Here is a 16418-nt window from a genome sequence, read left to right as displayed (position 1 = left end):
CCAGGCAGCAGCAAATGTGAGCAAAGAAATACTCCAACTCAGGGAAGGGTGTGCAGAGTTGAAGAGGCAGTGTAGAGGCCCCGCTTGGAGCACAGGGTGGCTCCTAGTGACTAGAGCAAGACAGTGTTGATGGGTGGCATGGAGCTAGCTTAAAAAGACCTTGAGTGCCAGGCTTAGGCATATTATTTTTATTTTGAAGCCAGTGTGTGGGTAAGGAGGAGGGCAGTGAAGATTTTTTTAAAAGGGTCAATGAAATAGGAGTTCCAGTTGTGGCGCAGCAGAAATGAATCTGACCAGGAATCATGAGGTTCAGGGTTCGATCCCTGGCCTTGCTCAGTGGGTTAAGGATCCAGCATAGCGGTGAGCTGTGGTTTAGTTGAAGACATGGCTTGGATCCCAAGTTGCTGTGGCTGTTGTGTAGGCCAGCAGCTGCAGCTCAGATTCAACACCTAGACAGGGAACTTCCATATGCTGGGGGTGCAGCCCTAAAAGGAGGGGGGCAACAAAATAAAAGTTTTGTCTCATTTGTTCACTTTCACCTTTCCTCTGGTTTCCTTGTTACCAGCTGGGACCCTTCTCATTGTGCCTTGGAAAATTGAAATTTCAGACAAAACCAATCAAGTGGCCGGTGCTGCAAAAATACATGGTCCCATCCTTCTCTTGTGGCAACAAAGCACACAGCGCTGCACCACACCACAGAATGTCCATCATGAAATGCCACAATGCTCTGAATAGGAAATAGTGCTGTGCCAGTCTCTGGACCACATTGATCTTCAGCTTTACAGAACTAATCCAGCAAAGTAGGGAGGTGTGCCCTTACTTTCTCTCCCGAATATTCCTTCTATAGCAAAGGTATCTTTATTTGTTACTCTCCCCAGCTTGAAATAAGTGCTTTTGAAAGTTAGTCATGGGCCAGAATATGTTATAAACTACAGAAAGGTTGTGAATGTGAACTTTGATTTCCTTAAATTTTATGTCTCCTGGAATGATTCTTAATATGAAAAAGGTATTTAATTTAGATTTTAAAATTCTGGCTGGGAGTTCCCGTCGTGGCGCAGTGGTTAACGAATCCGACTAGGAACCATGAGGTTGCAGGTTCGGTCCCTGCCCTTGCTCAGTGGGTTAACGATCCGACGTTGCCGTGAGCTGTGGTGTAGGTTGCAGACGCGGCTCATATCCCACGTTGCTGTGGCTCTGGCGTAGGCTGGTGGCTACAGCTCCGATTCGACCCTTAGCCTGGGAATCTCCATATGCCGCGGGAGTGGCCCAAAGAAATAGCAAAAAACCAAAAAAAAAAAAAATTTCTGGCTGGATATATAATGATGTTATCTATATACTCACACGTATCAGACTATCAGTGTAAATCCCTATTGTCTTCCATTCCTCCCCTCTTATTCTCTCCTGACCCCTCTGCAGAGTTTTGCCTTGTCTATTCCCCCAGCAAAGATCTTGTCAAAATCACCAGTGCCTTCCTCCCTCATAGCTAAATCTTTAAGTCATTTCTTAGATCTTATCTAAATTGACTTGTTAACAGCTTTCAACATATCTGCATCCTTATCATTTCCTTGAAAAGCCCCCCAACCACCATTTGACTTTGAGGATTCCACATTCTCTTGATTTTTATTTTCACTCCCCTGTCATTCTTTCGGCCTGCTTTGCTAGATTCTCTTCACATCCCATTCTTCTAGATGTTAAAATGCATGCTCAGGGCTCAGAGCTCCTTTTCCCCGGCTTCTCCTCTCACTCTCTTGGTTATCTCACCCATCTATATATCAACAATTGCCAGATGTGTACCCCCAGTCTATTCCTCCCCTCAAAGCCCCAGATGCAGAAGGTCAAACACCTCAACATCTCCGAATCTCAGACAAACACATCCCAACATGCTTCCAAATATACCTCTCTTGAAATCTTTGCAATTTTAGTAAATGCCAACACCATCTTTCCAAGTATTAAGCCAAAGCCTTAAAGTGAATCTTTTTTCTTTTTTGTTAGACTCTGCACCCAATCCAACAGCAAATCCTATGAGCTTAAATTTGAAAACATATCCAAAGTCCCTGCCTTATCACTAGGTACACCACTATCATAGGATCTGAAATACCATCTTGGTCAGATTATATCACTCGTGGAGTTCCCATTGTGGTGCAGCAAAAAGGAATCTGACTAGTAACCATGAGGTGGCAGGTTCGATCCCTTGCCTTGCTCAGTGAGTTGCTGTGAACTGTGGTGTAGGTTGCAGATGCAGCTCTGATCCCTCGTTGCTCTGGCTATGGTGTAAGCCAGCAGCTGCAGCTCTGAGTCAACCCCTAGCCTGGGAACCTCCATATGCTGTAGGTGCAGCAATTAAAAAAAAAGAAGAAGAAAGAAAAAAGCAGAAAGCAGATTACATCACTCTTTCCTCAACCTCTCCAGTGGCTTCCCATTTCAGATAATTTACAACTTTCCAAGGCCGAAATAGATCTTAATCCCTTGGCTCCTATTACTTTGCTGATCTCATCCTTTATTATTTATCCCCTGCTAATTCCATCCCATGTCCCAATGGCCTTTCTACTGATCTTCAAACCTCCAGGTAAGCGCCTGTTTTAAGCTCTGTGTTTTTTGTCTCTGTCTGGAATTCTTTTTTCATCTCTACACGGCTTCTTCTCATTTTCCTTGAGTCTTAAATACTACCTCTGCCATAAAGCTCTCCCTAACTATTCTATCTAAACTTCTAGCTCTTCCCACTCTCTGTCATTTGGCTCTATTTTTATGTTCTTCATAATACTTATTGTTATCTGACTTTAAGTTTCTACTGATTTGTTTAAAGTCTGTGTCCTCCACTAGAATAGAAGTTTTAAGACAAAGATTTTGGGGAGTTCCCGTTGTGGCACGGCAGTAATGAACCCAACTGGTTTCCATGAGGACGCAGGTTTGATCCCTGGCCTTTCTCAGTGGGTTAAGGATCCAGTATTGCTGTGAGCTGTGGTGTAGGTCGAAGAATGGTTTGGATCTCACATTGCTGTGGTTGTGGCACAGGCTGGCAGCTGCAGCTCCAATCCGACCCGGAACATGGGAACATCCATATGTCACAGGTGTGACCCTAAAAATCAAAACAAAACAAATCAAAGACTGTCTTGTTTCTCCCAATGCTTAGGACAGAATCTTACATAAAGAAGGTGCTTGATAAATATTTGATGAAATAATAAATCCAGGGTGATTATAGCACAGGAGTGCCATTTCTGAAGTGAAGATTAAATTGGAGTATTCATAAATGAGATAAAACCCTCATAAAGATATATGGCTATACATTTTGGTTTACCATTTGCTCTAGAGTTAGAAAAAAATAAGTGAATAACCTGTGTATTAGAAACTGCAGAATAGAGAGATATTTACACAAATTATAAGAAAATTGGGAATCTAAAGAAGATTTTATGAATGTAATGAATTTTTGAAAACTCAACACTTTTTATTTTATTAAAAATTAAAGAATTAAAAATCCTGAACAATAACCTGTAGTCATAAGAAAACAATGACAATAAAAATATAATACCCGGGAGTTCCTGTTGTGGCACAGCAGAAATGAATCCAACTAGTATCCATGAAGATGCGGGTTCGATCCCTGGCCTTGCTCAGTGGATTAAAGATCCAGCGTTGCAGTGAGCTGTGGTGTACATTGCAGATGTGGCTTAGATCCTGCATTGCTGTGGCTGTGGAGTAGGCCAGCAGCTGTAGCTCCGATTTGACCCCTAGCCTGGGGACTTCCATATGCCACGGATGTCATCCTAAAATACCCAAATGACTTTTGATGTTATAAAAAATGCAGTTCTTAATTGGTATAGAAATTCCATTCTAGTTTGAAATAGCAGCAATATGGATACTTTCTTTAACATTAAATTTACAATATCTAGTAGCTTTCTGTGGTATTTTATACATTTTTATATTATTTTAAAATTTCTTCATTCCTTCTTTGGTTTTGGATAAACTGACATTTTAATTAATGTAGTCATAACCTTAATTTAAAAACTCATCTTGGGAATAATTCAATTTGCCTTTTTCAAACTCCGCTAGAGAAGTTGTAAAATGAGACTTATTCATCAAAGTAAATTATGAAAACACTGCCCTAATTTTTAACTCATCAGTTTTAAAAGCACAATTCTTGATTTAAGCATTATTTACTAAACTCTATTATTATCTGTATTGTCTTTAATACAGATGTAAAAATATACACATGAGCAGGGTTTCTTTTTAAGTCAGTGGCCAAGCCAAGTCTCTACATTATCTCTTAAATAGTATTTTGTCTTCTAATAGTAAATGTGTAAAGATATGAGTCTAGATCTCTGTACTTAGTTCTGTTTTTTAAAGTATTTTTGTCAATATGTATCATAATAGATTCTTATTGGCAAAACTCCTAAGCCAAATAAAGTAAAGCTACCATGAAATCATTCAATTGTCCTCTATGAAAAAAATTATCTTGGATAGTCTACCTTAATGTTAGTTTAGGGTATCAGTCATTTTCCCTTCTAAGAAATCTGGGCTGATTAGGGAAGGAGTTAGATGGTTCCTGGAAATTGATATAAAACAGTCTGAAAGCTTCTGAAAGAGCAGAATGGATAGAAAAGGCAGATTTACAGCAGCCTTTACGGACCAAATCACACCTGACTAGAGGCCCTTAGGAAAGGGGGCTCAGGCTGCTCATATGTCTTTCATGTCTGACAACAATGAAATTCAAACTGATATTTTTTCTTGGATGTTTCTACAGCTCATGTTTAGGGATAGCCCAGAAAATTCTCAAAGTGCTTTGGTCTGCTTTGTGAGGGTAAGTATTAGGGATAATGTCCAGAATCATGGAGCACCAGAAGGGATGGAGACAGGAGTAGTTCTCCCTAACAAGTTCCATTACCATGAAAATGGAGCAGAGGGTGTAAGGAGAAATTGTCTATCAGAGGGAAGGCTCTGGGCTCATTTTGTTTTATCCATTGGGTGATAAAGGACAGCACTAATTCCAGTCCCAACATACTTTTAAATTTCCAGACGTCTATAAGTAGAAACAGTCTTCTCTTCTCACAACCAGAAATGTCTGAAAAGGATTTATCATCCATTTGTAAGATTTTATAAATATATCTAAAAAGTAAGTCATATATATATATATATATGGAGAGAGAGAGAGTGTGTGTGTGTGTCTCATGTTGGATTAATGAAAGTTAGATTGATAAAATATAATGATCTGATAGAAAAGAAGAAAACATGGCCATTTAAGGATCTAAGAATATCAAACTGAGTCCAAGGATTTAACTCACTGTAAAAGAAAACGATGGTAGGTAAAGGGGAAAAGGAGCAAAAGAAGGACCCTAACGTCATAGGAAGATGTTGACAATATAATGTTCAATGCAAAAGGTTGAAAGTGATTATATGTGAATAAGGGTTCATTTCTTTCTTTCTTTTTTTATCTTTTTAGGGCCACACTCATGGCATATGGAAGTCTCAAGGCTAGGGGTAGAATCAGAGCTGCAGCTGCTAGCCTGCACCACAGCCATAGCAATGCCAGATCCTTAACCCACTGAGTGGGGCCAGGGATCGAACCTGTATCCTCATGGATACCAGTTGGGTTGTTTACCACTGAGCCTCAACTGGAACTCCCATTTCTTTTTCTTGCATAGCTATATTTTTTAAATACAGGTTTGTGTTAGTTGCAAAGAAAAAAAAAAGAAAGAAAAAGGACCCTACAGCCTTGCTTCCAATTGAGCATTGCTCCTGGGCCTTCTCTGTTCCATTTTCTATATTAATGTCAGGTCGGGACACATGCTCTGAAAGAAAATAAAGCAGGGCTAGGGGACAGAGGACAGAAAGAACTACTGTTTAGACAGAGGGATCTGGGAAGGCTTCCATTTGCCCCGAGATCAGATTGTAATGAAATAAGGAAGACGCTGCTCCAAAGCCTTACCTCTAGTGGATGAGCACTTCCACTATAAACACTAAAGATGAAACCATATGCAATATTTTTTCTTTTTTTTTTTTTTGTCTTTTTGCTATTTCTTGGGCCGCTCCTGCGGCATATGGAGGTTCCCAGGCTAGGGGTTCAATCGGAGCTGTAGCCACCGGCCTACGCCAGAGCCACAGCAACGTGGGATATGAGCCGCGTCTGCAACCTACACCACAGCTCACGGCAACGCCGGATCGTTAACCCACTGAGCAAGGGCAGGGACCGAACCCGCGACCTCATGGTTCCTAGTCGGATTCGTTAACCACTGCGCCACGATGGGAACTCCATATATGCAATATCTTTTAACTATGTTTACATTCAGCTTTAAAACAACATCAGTAAATTTGGTATACTTTTAAGTAAACTGTCTGAATTTGAACATGGAAACTAATAAAACAAAATTGGCTTGAGATTTAGCCATTGACATTCCTCAAAGAGCTTCTGAAATAGAGTTTTAACTAAAGAACAACCCCCCCCCCCCGGCCCCCTTGGCTAAGAAGGCAGCTGCAAGCCTTTCTAGCTATGCTTGTCACTATACCACCCTTCTTGTAATAATGTAACAACTGTGTGCCCTATGACCAAGCCAGCAGCCCTGCTAATCATGTACCCAGCATTGCTTATCAGTTCCGCTTCTGTAACCTTGCTTGCTCAGTTTCTTAGGGAGGAACACTGTCTGCTTGGGGATGGGGGGAGGTCTGGGATGCTTACATGGGAAAATCAAGACCTTGTAGTGTATAAAAGTTACTGAGAACAAAGACCTGGTGCTCAGACTCTGGATGTGACTCCTCTGAGCCAGCACCGGTGCTGAATAAACCTTGCTTTTCCACATCTCCGAGTGCTGTTTGTCTCCTTCCACTGCCATGATTTTTGCGGTTTCCACAACACTTCAAGACTAAGCGCTTTTTAAAAAAGGGATAAGAAAGTCAGCACAGTGACTAGAACCAATCTTAGTCTCAGTCAACCCGGTATATTGTACCAAAGATGACTTTGCTGTTTTCTAAAGGAGAGAGTAATATCTATTAGTGACTAGGATTTTGAAGGAATTAATAATAGAATGAGACAAACAATATGTCAAGACAAAGTAACATATTCCCAGATTAAAAAATGGCATATTCCTAGATAATATATATTAAATCGGGTGTGAATACATGCACGAAGCATGTGTATGTCTGTGTATAATTGATAAAGGGTAGATCATCAACACATTTTAGATTATTCTCAGCTAAACCCAAAGAATCTTTATTGAAATTCTTCCCATCAATTCGAAAGTTGGAGAGTTTGACTTGTATTCTCTTCACAACGCAAAGTGTTCAAAACTAAATTGCTTATTTGTCTGCATTTCTCTCAGGTGGTCTAACATCTCAGACTGTCAGGCAGATACAAAACATAATACTTCTTGCATTTTTCAAGGGGTAGATGGTGAGGCTTTGAATGTTCCAGCAAGTATTGTCCTTCTGGTGACGCCACATCAAGAGGCCACCTGGAATCTTTTTCTTAAAGACAAAGTTGTCCTCTGAAAAGATTTAGGCGGATAGTGTGAACCTGAAACACCAAGCAAAATTCTCATTAAAATGTTTTTTTAAACCAATAAATTTTATTACATTTATAGTTGTACAATGATCATCATAACCCAAATTTACAGCATTTTCATCCCAAACCTCCAGTCCATCCCTCCCCTCATTAAAATGCTAAAAATCCCAGCTCTCTAAAGGATTGTGTTGTATGGTCTATGCAGATGGCATTTTTTTAAAAGAAAAAACATTTCAATGTCACTTTTTACACAAATCAGGAAATACGCAAAAACTGCCCTTTTGGGTGCTGAGAAGAAGGAGAGGCTGTCCCCTCCATGGGGCCTGGGCCCCACCCTGTGTTCTCCCAGGGCTGGTGGGTCTGCAGTATCCTTCTACTCAAATGTGGATCCCCAGAGCACAAGAGGTTGAGTGGGGACTTCTGGCAGCCCTGCAACTGCCCAGGAGCCAAGGTCACGTTACTGCCTTGAGTTCCTCCTGCCTCTGTCTGGCCTCTCAGCTTCTCCTTTCTTTTCTTTCTTTCCTTTCTTTTTTTTTTTTTTTTTTCCTGCTATAGAAGAAATGTCGATAAGTCAATAGCTCTTTCTGCTTTTCGATTTTTTTTCTTTTTTTTTCTTTTTTTTTTTTTCTTTTTAGGGCTGCAATGGCAGCATGTGGAAGTTCCCAGGCTAGGGTAGAATTGGAGCTGCAGCTGTAGGCCTACACCACAGCCACAGAAACTCAGGATCTGAGTCGTGTCTGTGACCTACACCACAGCTCACAGCAACACCAGATCCTTAACCCACTGAGCAAGGCCAAGGATCAAACCTGCATCCTCATGGATACTAGTTGGGTTCGTTACCACTGAGCCACAATGGGAATTCCTTAAAATTATAATATATTAAGTATTGCCATTAAAACAGCAAATTATCCTCTACATTTTTGATTATCTTTAATACAAGTGGTTCCTCATTTTTGAGCAAAGAGTGTATGCTTGGCATCTAGCTAGGTCCTGTCCATACATTTTTCCAGTAATTATTTTCTCCATCTGGTCTGTTATATAAGAAGAAGCTGAGGCCTGGAGAGGCTGAAGCTCTCTTAAGATGTGCTCAGTTAAGACATACTGAGCCACTAGAAACTGGGCATTTGATTCCAGCTGGTACACTTCCTGACAATGCCATGTTGCTTCTCTGAACAGAAATGTCAGTAACAGTTTGAAAATCAAAACGTCATTGGCCTAAATTCAGTCTAGATGCTTTATCCTTTAAATAGCATACTAGCTGAGAATAAGTATTTACCTGTAAAACTCTACCTCATGAAATTCGAACATTTGTATTAATTCTGTGAAGCATTTTTATAATATAGATCTTCAAAGAGAATCTAAAATGGGGGTTTCATTAGAAGAAAAGCATGGAAACGCTCAGCAGAGATAGTGATTTCTCATAAGATTCATAAGACAGCATTTTCATTTTTTATGAGGGTGAGGCCCCAAGTTATCAAGACCATGTAGGCATTTTCTCCTTTCAATCAAAAATTAATAAAGGGAAACTTCAGCCAAAACTGGGATCAGAAGGCCTATAGAGGGCGCTCTCACACCCTACCTACCACTCACCTTCACATCAGTAACTGACCCCAAACAGGAAGTGCAGCTACATTCCTACCCAGCAGGAAGAAGACTCTCTTCTGGCCCAGCAACAGCCCATCCAGTGGGAAATCCAGTGGGAAACCCAGCGGCTCGGCCAATGAGAAGCCATCATCTCTCAAACTTACACTTTCCTCCAATGAACTTTCATTTTTTTCCCTTGCTGATGACTTCCTTTCCTTATCCCGCCCTCTTTTTATAAAAACTTTCCAAACCCTGTAACCCCTCAGAGTATCTATTTGCCAGATGAGATGCTGCCTGATTCATGAATTGTTTAACAAAACCAGTTAGATCGACTCATGTACTCCATTGATTGCTGTTTTTTAACCAACAGTAGCGAAGTGCTGGCCTTTGCAGTTTTGCTGTTTATATAGAGACTCCCGAAATAGAGCCAGAGGCTACAAACACTTGGAATTCCCTCTTACATGGTCAAAATTGTCCTCTCCAGATAGATGATCTTTAATTTCTCTTTCCAAAACTTGAAACCTCCCATATTACATCATTTTATTTGTGTATGGAGGACACTGACCTGTCAAAAAACTTTGACCTGTCCACATGTGACCAGCAAACTCCATCAGTGTCAATGAACTTTTTCGAGGTGTATCTGACTGTCAGAAGAAAAAATAAAATTAGGGATGAGTTTTATTATTTCAAATATGTTTAAAAATCAAAGTTCTGGTTCGTAGAGAACCTACCTGAAATGTATGAGTTGTGCTGGGCCGTGAAAGTTGTTCCACGGTCAGAGATCTTTCTCGAAGAGGTGATCGTTCTACACTGTCAGGTATTGCACTCAACACACGGTTTTGTGGATGCCTTCCTCTGAACTAAATGAAGGATAATATGTTCTTGTTTAAAATAAATGCAATCCTTAAAAAGACAAAGGAGAATCTATATATGCTTCAATCAGTCACTTGTTTATTCATTCGTTCACTTGCTTAGTTGGCTTTTATTTAGATATTACTACATATAATGTCTACTGAACACATCAAAATATACTTTAATTATGTAATTGTTTTTTTTAACCTGATAAAGTGGTAATGCTCTAATAAATAAATATGGATTAAAAACCTTTAACCAGGAGTTCCCACTGTGGCTCAGCAGGTTAAGAACACGATTAGTATTCATGAGGATGCAGGTTTGCTCTCTGGCCTCACTCAGTGGGTTAAGGATCTGATGTTGCTCCGGCTGGCTATGGGGTAGGTCACAGATGCGGCTTGAATCTGGCGTTGCTGTGGCCAGCAGCTGCAGCTCTGATTTGACCTCAAGCCTGGGAAATTTCATATGCTGCAAGTGTAGCCCTAAAAAGATCCAAAAACCCCACAAAAAAACCCAAAAAACTTAACCACCTAAAAATCAATATGAAATTATGATAGAAATGTAATTCTGCATTTGTGAAGCATCCAACCTTTGTTTTCAACATATTTGATTTCTTTTACAATTTCACTCTAAGCCACAAGGTTCTAAGGTTAAATATTAAAACTTTGCAACTCCTGCATTCTGGGAATGAGTTTTATTGCTGTGCTCAAGGAGGCCCATGGAAGGCAAAAGAAACACTGCCTCCACTGCTTTTTCTCTCTCTCGTCCTTTATGTTTCCATAGTTGGGATTCTTCTGTGTTTTGTAAAATAGATACCAGTTACTTGTATCAGAGTGAAGTGGGCCTCCACTGTAATCTGGGGGAAATTAGGTTCTATCTTCCCCAGACCCTTTATGAGGCTGTGGCTGAGTTGAGCTAGTGTGAAGAAGACATTACCTCTCTACTGCAGTGAATATGGTAAAGGTTACCCATAAAAATGAGAGCTGATACAAATGGCAGTGTATTTTACTTTGCTCCTAATCTATTCCAGGCATTATTTGACATCCATAAATTCATTTAGTCCTTATAAGAACTCTTTGAGGAAGGAATCATGCCCTTTTATAAATGAGAAAAATTACGGCTTGGGGAGATTAATTTGTACCAAGTCATATAGAGAGTTTGTGTGGCAGGATTCAAACACAGATCTACCTGGCTCCTGAGCTAACCTTCATGCTAGCCTGTTCATCACACCCTCATGACCATCAGGTATTTCCTTGATGCCTGGATGTTCTGATTTAGTTCAAGCTGAGTTTTTATTTCATAAAGTATTGAATTAACCCTCCCACCTCCTGTAAATTCTCACAAGCCATTTACTTTCAGAAAGCAGATCACAGGGATGTTTTATGTTACCGAGTTCATGTGGAAGTGTCCACATTATGTTTTGTTTCTTTGTTTGACAAAAGACTCTCTAAACGGTGCACTTAAGTATAAGGAAATCTGTCTTACGGCAACAGGGTGGGATCCGGGCAGTGGCATATTCTGCTCCCCCGTCTCTGAGCCTATTGGGGGTAACCTGCTCCTTGAGGTCTGAACTGGTGGGGAGGCTGTGCGATCCATGCCAGTTTGCCTATAAACACAACGTCATGACTGAGCATCCAAGTGCAGAGAGAGAGACAACCAAAGCACAAAACTCCTCATCTGGTTTATTAACCACAATCTGCCTCCCAAAGGAAAGGCAAGGAGGATGAGCTGAGCTTCAGGAAGAGGAACGCTGTGGGGGACCAAGCCTCAGCTCCAATCACCTCCATGTTTAGCAAGGGCGCTCAGCCTATATTAACTGAGAGCTGGAGTTCCCATCGTGGCCCAGCAGTTAACAAATCCGACTAAGAATCATGAGGATGCGGGTTCGATCCCTGGCCTTGCTCAGTGGGTTAAGGATCCAGCGTTGCCGTGAGCTGTGGTGTAGGTGGCAGACACAGCTTGGATCTGACATTGCTGTGGCTCTGGCGTAGGCTGGCAGCTACAGCTCCAATTTGACCCCTAGCCTGAGAACCTTCATATGCTGTGGGTGCAGCCCTAGAAAAGACAAAAAGACAAGAAAAAAATAAACAAAAAACAAAACAGCAACAAAAAAACTGAGTGCTCAACCTCTGTACAAAACAGAAGTTACTGAAAGTTTAGCTCCTTACCTTAAGGAGACTAGTTACGGAGAATACAGCAAGTAATTAGATTACAGTGTAATGCAGTTGATGTCATATAGTGCTATGGTGTATGCTTCTGAATATAAGTATTGTAGAAGTTTAGGAAATGGAGCAATCAATGAAGGATATAATGAATTCTAAATGTGGAAGGCCTAGCTGAGGAAAACCACAAAACTTCATGTAAGGACATAAAAGGAAGAGGTATGGAAAACTAATATTGAGAAATTGTCAGTTATTCCTACATAATGTTCACTGCACATTATGATGGTAAAAATATAGAAAAAAATGAAAATTTCCAGTAATAGGGCAATACTTAATGAATTATCACATAATTATATTTTAGTCATTAAAAGCATGCTTTCAAAAATATCCAATAATATGGAAAACATGAATAATGTTAAGTGATAAAAATATATGGAAAAGTGCTACATTATACAGTAGTGAGATCATGCTAGTATTAGAAAAACAATAATGGAAAGAAAAGAAGAAATATAATCACAGGCAAAATTGATAGTAAATTTAGCAAGAGTTATCATTTTTATATTTCTATGTGTTTAGCAGACAGTTGATCTTTGGTTGCTACTTATATTTTTGGTATTGTCCTAATGGTCCACAGTGAACCTGCAGCACTCTGATAATTAGAAAAAATATGGTGCTTTAATAAAAACAAAAGACAGAGCATTAACAAAGTCATGTAAGTGTGGAGTTCCTGCTGTAGCTCAATGGAAATGAATCTGACTAGCATCCATGAGGACGCAGGTTCAATCTTTGGCCTCACTCAATGGATTAAGGATCTAGCGTTACCATGAGCTGTGGTGTAAGTCACAGATGTGGCTTGGATCTGGCATTGCTGTGGCTATGGCACAGGCCAGCGGCTTATAGCTCCAACTGGACCCCTAGCCTGGGAACCTGCATATGCTGTGGGTGTGACATCTAAAAAAAGACCAAAAAAAAAAAAATATCATGTAAGTGCTGAGCTGGTATATTTGTGGGTCAGAGAAGAGATAATGCTGACCAGAATCAAGTTAAGTGATGAGAAGTAACAGAAAGAGACGCCATAATCAAAGACATGATCTGGCCTCCAAAGGGCAAATGCTGGTTCTTGGGACAAAAAAAACCCCACTCTTTTTATGCATAAAACACAGTTATTAAAAATAGTACAAAAACTCTACAGTATACTTGTGGAATTAAAATTTCACAGGTGGGGGAGGAATTAGAAAAGATACTCTAAAAGGGCTTCTTGGCATGGCGATAATTTTTTAAAATGTTGAAAGACACAGGTCTACAGCTTGGGGTGGGGGCAGCCAGGACAAGAAGTGAAAGTACATTGGAGGCATCTGAATTTACCTCAATAGAAAACAGAAAAGGCTTTGGACGGAAGCCTGACAGGTGGGCTAGGAGGAAGTGGAGAGAGCCAGTAATATGCTGTTGACACAGGCAGAGGGCGAAGGGGTCCCAGGGGGCCAAAGTGACACAGAGGAGGGAGTGAGGTCTTGAAAGAATTGAACAGAGCAGACTCAAACCTAGAAAGAGCACTCCTAATCGTGAGGAAATGCTAACTTAGTACACCTGCAAGGGGGGGCCATGGGATGCTTCTTGAAGGGGTCCAGTCATTGGTTAAGCACTGGCAGGTGCTTACACCCCCCACCCCTGCAGAGGATCCTACATACAGTCCCTGTAATAACCCCTCCCTTGCTGCAGGAAGCCTGGTGGCCGAGTGGCCTAGAAAGTGACCTCAAAGCTAGGTAGCACTGTAGGGGCATCCCAGCTCTGCCTCTCCCTCGTGGGATGATCTTTGGCCAGTTATTCAACTTCTTTCAGCCCCTGTTTCCTCATCTTAGATTTGGGATAATGTAACAGCTTAAAGGTTTGTGGTAACTCATAAATAAAAGAATGAATGCAATCCATTTAGCTGGTGCTGGAAACATGAAAGCAATCAGCAAACACCAGCAACTGTTAACCTAAGTATTGCCTGACACTTGAGGGACTAAGAAAAGTAGAAAGTTCCTATGTAATCCTACCATAAAGGAAGAAACAAATTCCTTTCCAATAAGGCAATGATTTGAGGTTGATCTCTATTGTCAAAAGCTTTTCTGAAATTCCCTACACAGAGTGGAACTTGTCCTTAGAGATCAACAAAAACAAATAGGTATATGCCCCTTTTATTTTTACAGCATTTTATGTACATCAATTTTTTTTACACCTCACAATGAAAGGATTCATTACATAATTTAAAAGCAGTAGTTAATTATTATTTTTACAGACTCTGCCATTGAAACCCATCCAAGATCACTTTGCCATCAGTTTTCTTTCACCTCTTCCCTGTACTGTGGGTTCATAGCCATTACTTTAGAGTCTGGTGTAAAGAGTCCAGCTAAGTAAACCCCATAAATTTGCAAATTCATGTTAAACATCCAAATGAGTGAACTATTTAGAAAAGTACCCATATCAGATTTGATGGGAGGAGCAGCCATTGTGGCTCAGCGGTAACAAGCCCGACTAGTATCGCTGAGGACTCAGGTTTGATCCCTGGCCCTGTTCGGTGGGTTAAGGATCCGGCATTGCCATGAACTGTGGTGTGGGTCAAAGATCCGGCTCAGATCCAGCGTTGCTGTGGCTGTGGTGTAAGTGGGCAGCTGCAGCTCCAATTTGACCCCTAGCCTGGGAACTTCCATATGCCGCGTTGCAACCCTAAAAATATTTGACAGGGGACACTTTGTTAGGAATAAAACATAAACCCCAACTGACAAGCGTCTCTGTCCTCTGTGACCTTTGGTTTACCATAAGAGAAACAAGACTTACAGTTTTGTTCCCCTAAGAACTTCATCACTGTACACACTAGGGATTTTTATTCTCTGTGCATCTGAAGTAAGCGAAGGCAGCCTCCTGTGTGCCAGTGTTTTCTTTGCGGGCATCTGCAGTCCGCGAGCATCTGAGATCCGGGCCAGACGATGCTGGGCTGAGGAAAAAGCACTGGCCCCTACACCCAGAGCTTTGTCCTCCTGTTCATTCCTGGGGGAGGGAAATCAAGTTAATTACAAGAACTTACACATATGCCTGTTATTAGACTGTGTACAGCATGGCCTGGAACACAGAACAAATCCTATGTGTTGAATGAAAGATTAGCGTTTCTAGTTCAATTTTAGTTTCAATGAAGGATCATCAACGGGGAAAAAAGACCAACGTTTCTAATCTGTAATCAAACCCAGAAGATTAAGAACTCACAGCTACATTCCCTTTTTCTTATCTGCCCCAACCTAACAGGATTTGCTTTGTGGTGGATATCAGAATAGTGTGTTTTGACTCTTTCACACTGGCTGCATGTGCCTCGGCACGCCTGGAGCGTGGATTAAATGCCAGTCTCATCATCTCATCCTCTGTGGTCTTCAGGGCTCATGTGTCCAGCACAGGGAAGAGGCTGAGTCATTCAGTTTTATACTTACTGTGTTCTATCTGCAAAATAGGTAGGTCTCTGCTGAAGTGGTTTTGCTTGAATTGTCATCACCCCATTCAAGTCACTATAAAAATTGTTGGAAAAGCGATGAATCTGAGAAAAGTAAAAAGAGTAACAATTAGAAAGCATCCAGAACCATTACAATCACTGATGCCTATCAGGAACCCACAGGAAACAAAGGACACAAATTGGCCAATCGGAGGCACATTTAATAAAGGGACAATATTTGGTAAGGACGTGTGAAGAGATAGTATAGTAAGGAATGACTGGATTCCCCAAGGATTGCTAACAGTACAGACACACTACCACATGTAGGCTTGGAGTGGCAAGAAGTGAAGGAAAGTTTTCTGAAATCTGGAAAGGGTAGCTGCTGGAGAAATGCCACTACCCCACTGTGAGCCAGCATGGCAGCCAGGCAGAAACAAGCCTGGCCTCATTCTCTTTCATGCGCTGAGCTCCCAAAGACTGCAGGGTAAGGACCTATCTATTTTGCAGATAGAACACAGTAAGTATAAAAATTAATGACTCTGTCCAGTTGCTGTGTGTCAGCCTGCACCAGTGTGAAGAGGATGGACAGAGGGTCTGGACTAGCAAGGAAAAGGTGCCCCAGCTCCCAAATGGTTGGCTTGCCTTGGACCTGACCCTTCACAGCTCACCCAGTGAGCTTCCCAGACCAGCACAAGAGCCTGGGAAAAACCCAGGACCAGAATCTGAAAGGCTTGCATTTGAATCCCAGTTCTCAAGGCCTCCTGGTTGGTCATCTTGGAAAGCTTACTCTGGAGTTTTAATTTCCTAATCTTAATTTTTTTTTTTTTTTGGACACTCCACAACATATGGAGTTCCCGGGCCAGGGATTAGGGAT

The 16418-nt window shown here is 41.1% G+C and overlaps 1 protein-coding gene across 3 annotated transcripts in view; it reads right to left on the bottom strand.

Moving 5' to 3' along the window:
- Nucleotides 1–7171: 7171 nt before the first annotated feature.
- The window catches only part of FAM149A (family with sequence similarity 149 member A), a 42949-nt gene continuing 33702 nt past the window's right edge, over nt 7172–16418 (bottom strand). For all 3 annotated transcript variants that reach the window (XM_047772408.1, XM_047772409.1, XM_047772410.1), the window contains 6 exons: nt 15546–15649; nt 14905–15114; nt 11408–11528; nt 9802–9930; nt 9636–9714; nt 7172–7498 (listed from right to left, as the gene is read on the bottom strand). In XM_047772408.1, the coding sequence (XP_047628364.1) occupies nt 7425–7498; nt 9636–9714; nt 9802–9930; nt 11408–11528; nt 14905–15114; nt 15546–15649 (717 nt within the window). In that variant the 3' untranslated portion in view covers nt 7172–7424. The remainder of the gene's footprint in view (nt 7499–9635; nt 9715–9801; nt 9931–11407; nt 11529–14904; nt 15115–15545; nt 15650–16418) is intronic.

This window comes from Phacochoerus africanus, chromosome 3, assembly GCF_016906955.1.
Source record: "Phacochoerus africanus isolate WHEZ1 chromosome 3, ROS_Pafr_v1, whole genome shotgun sequence".
Classification (NCBI taxonomy): Eukaryota; Metazoa; Chordata; class Mammalia; order Artiodactyla; family Suidae; genus Phacochoerus; species Phacochoerus africanus.
Note: the sequence above shows the minus strand (reverse complement) of the source record. Positions and strands in the feature narration are given on the sequence as shown.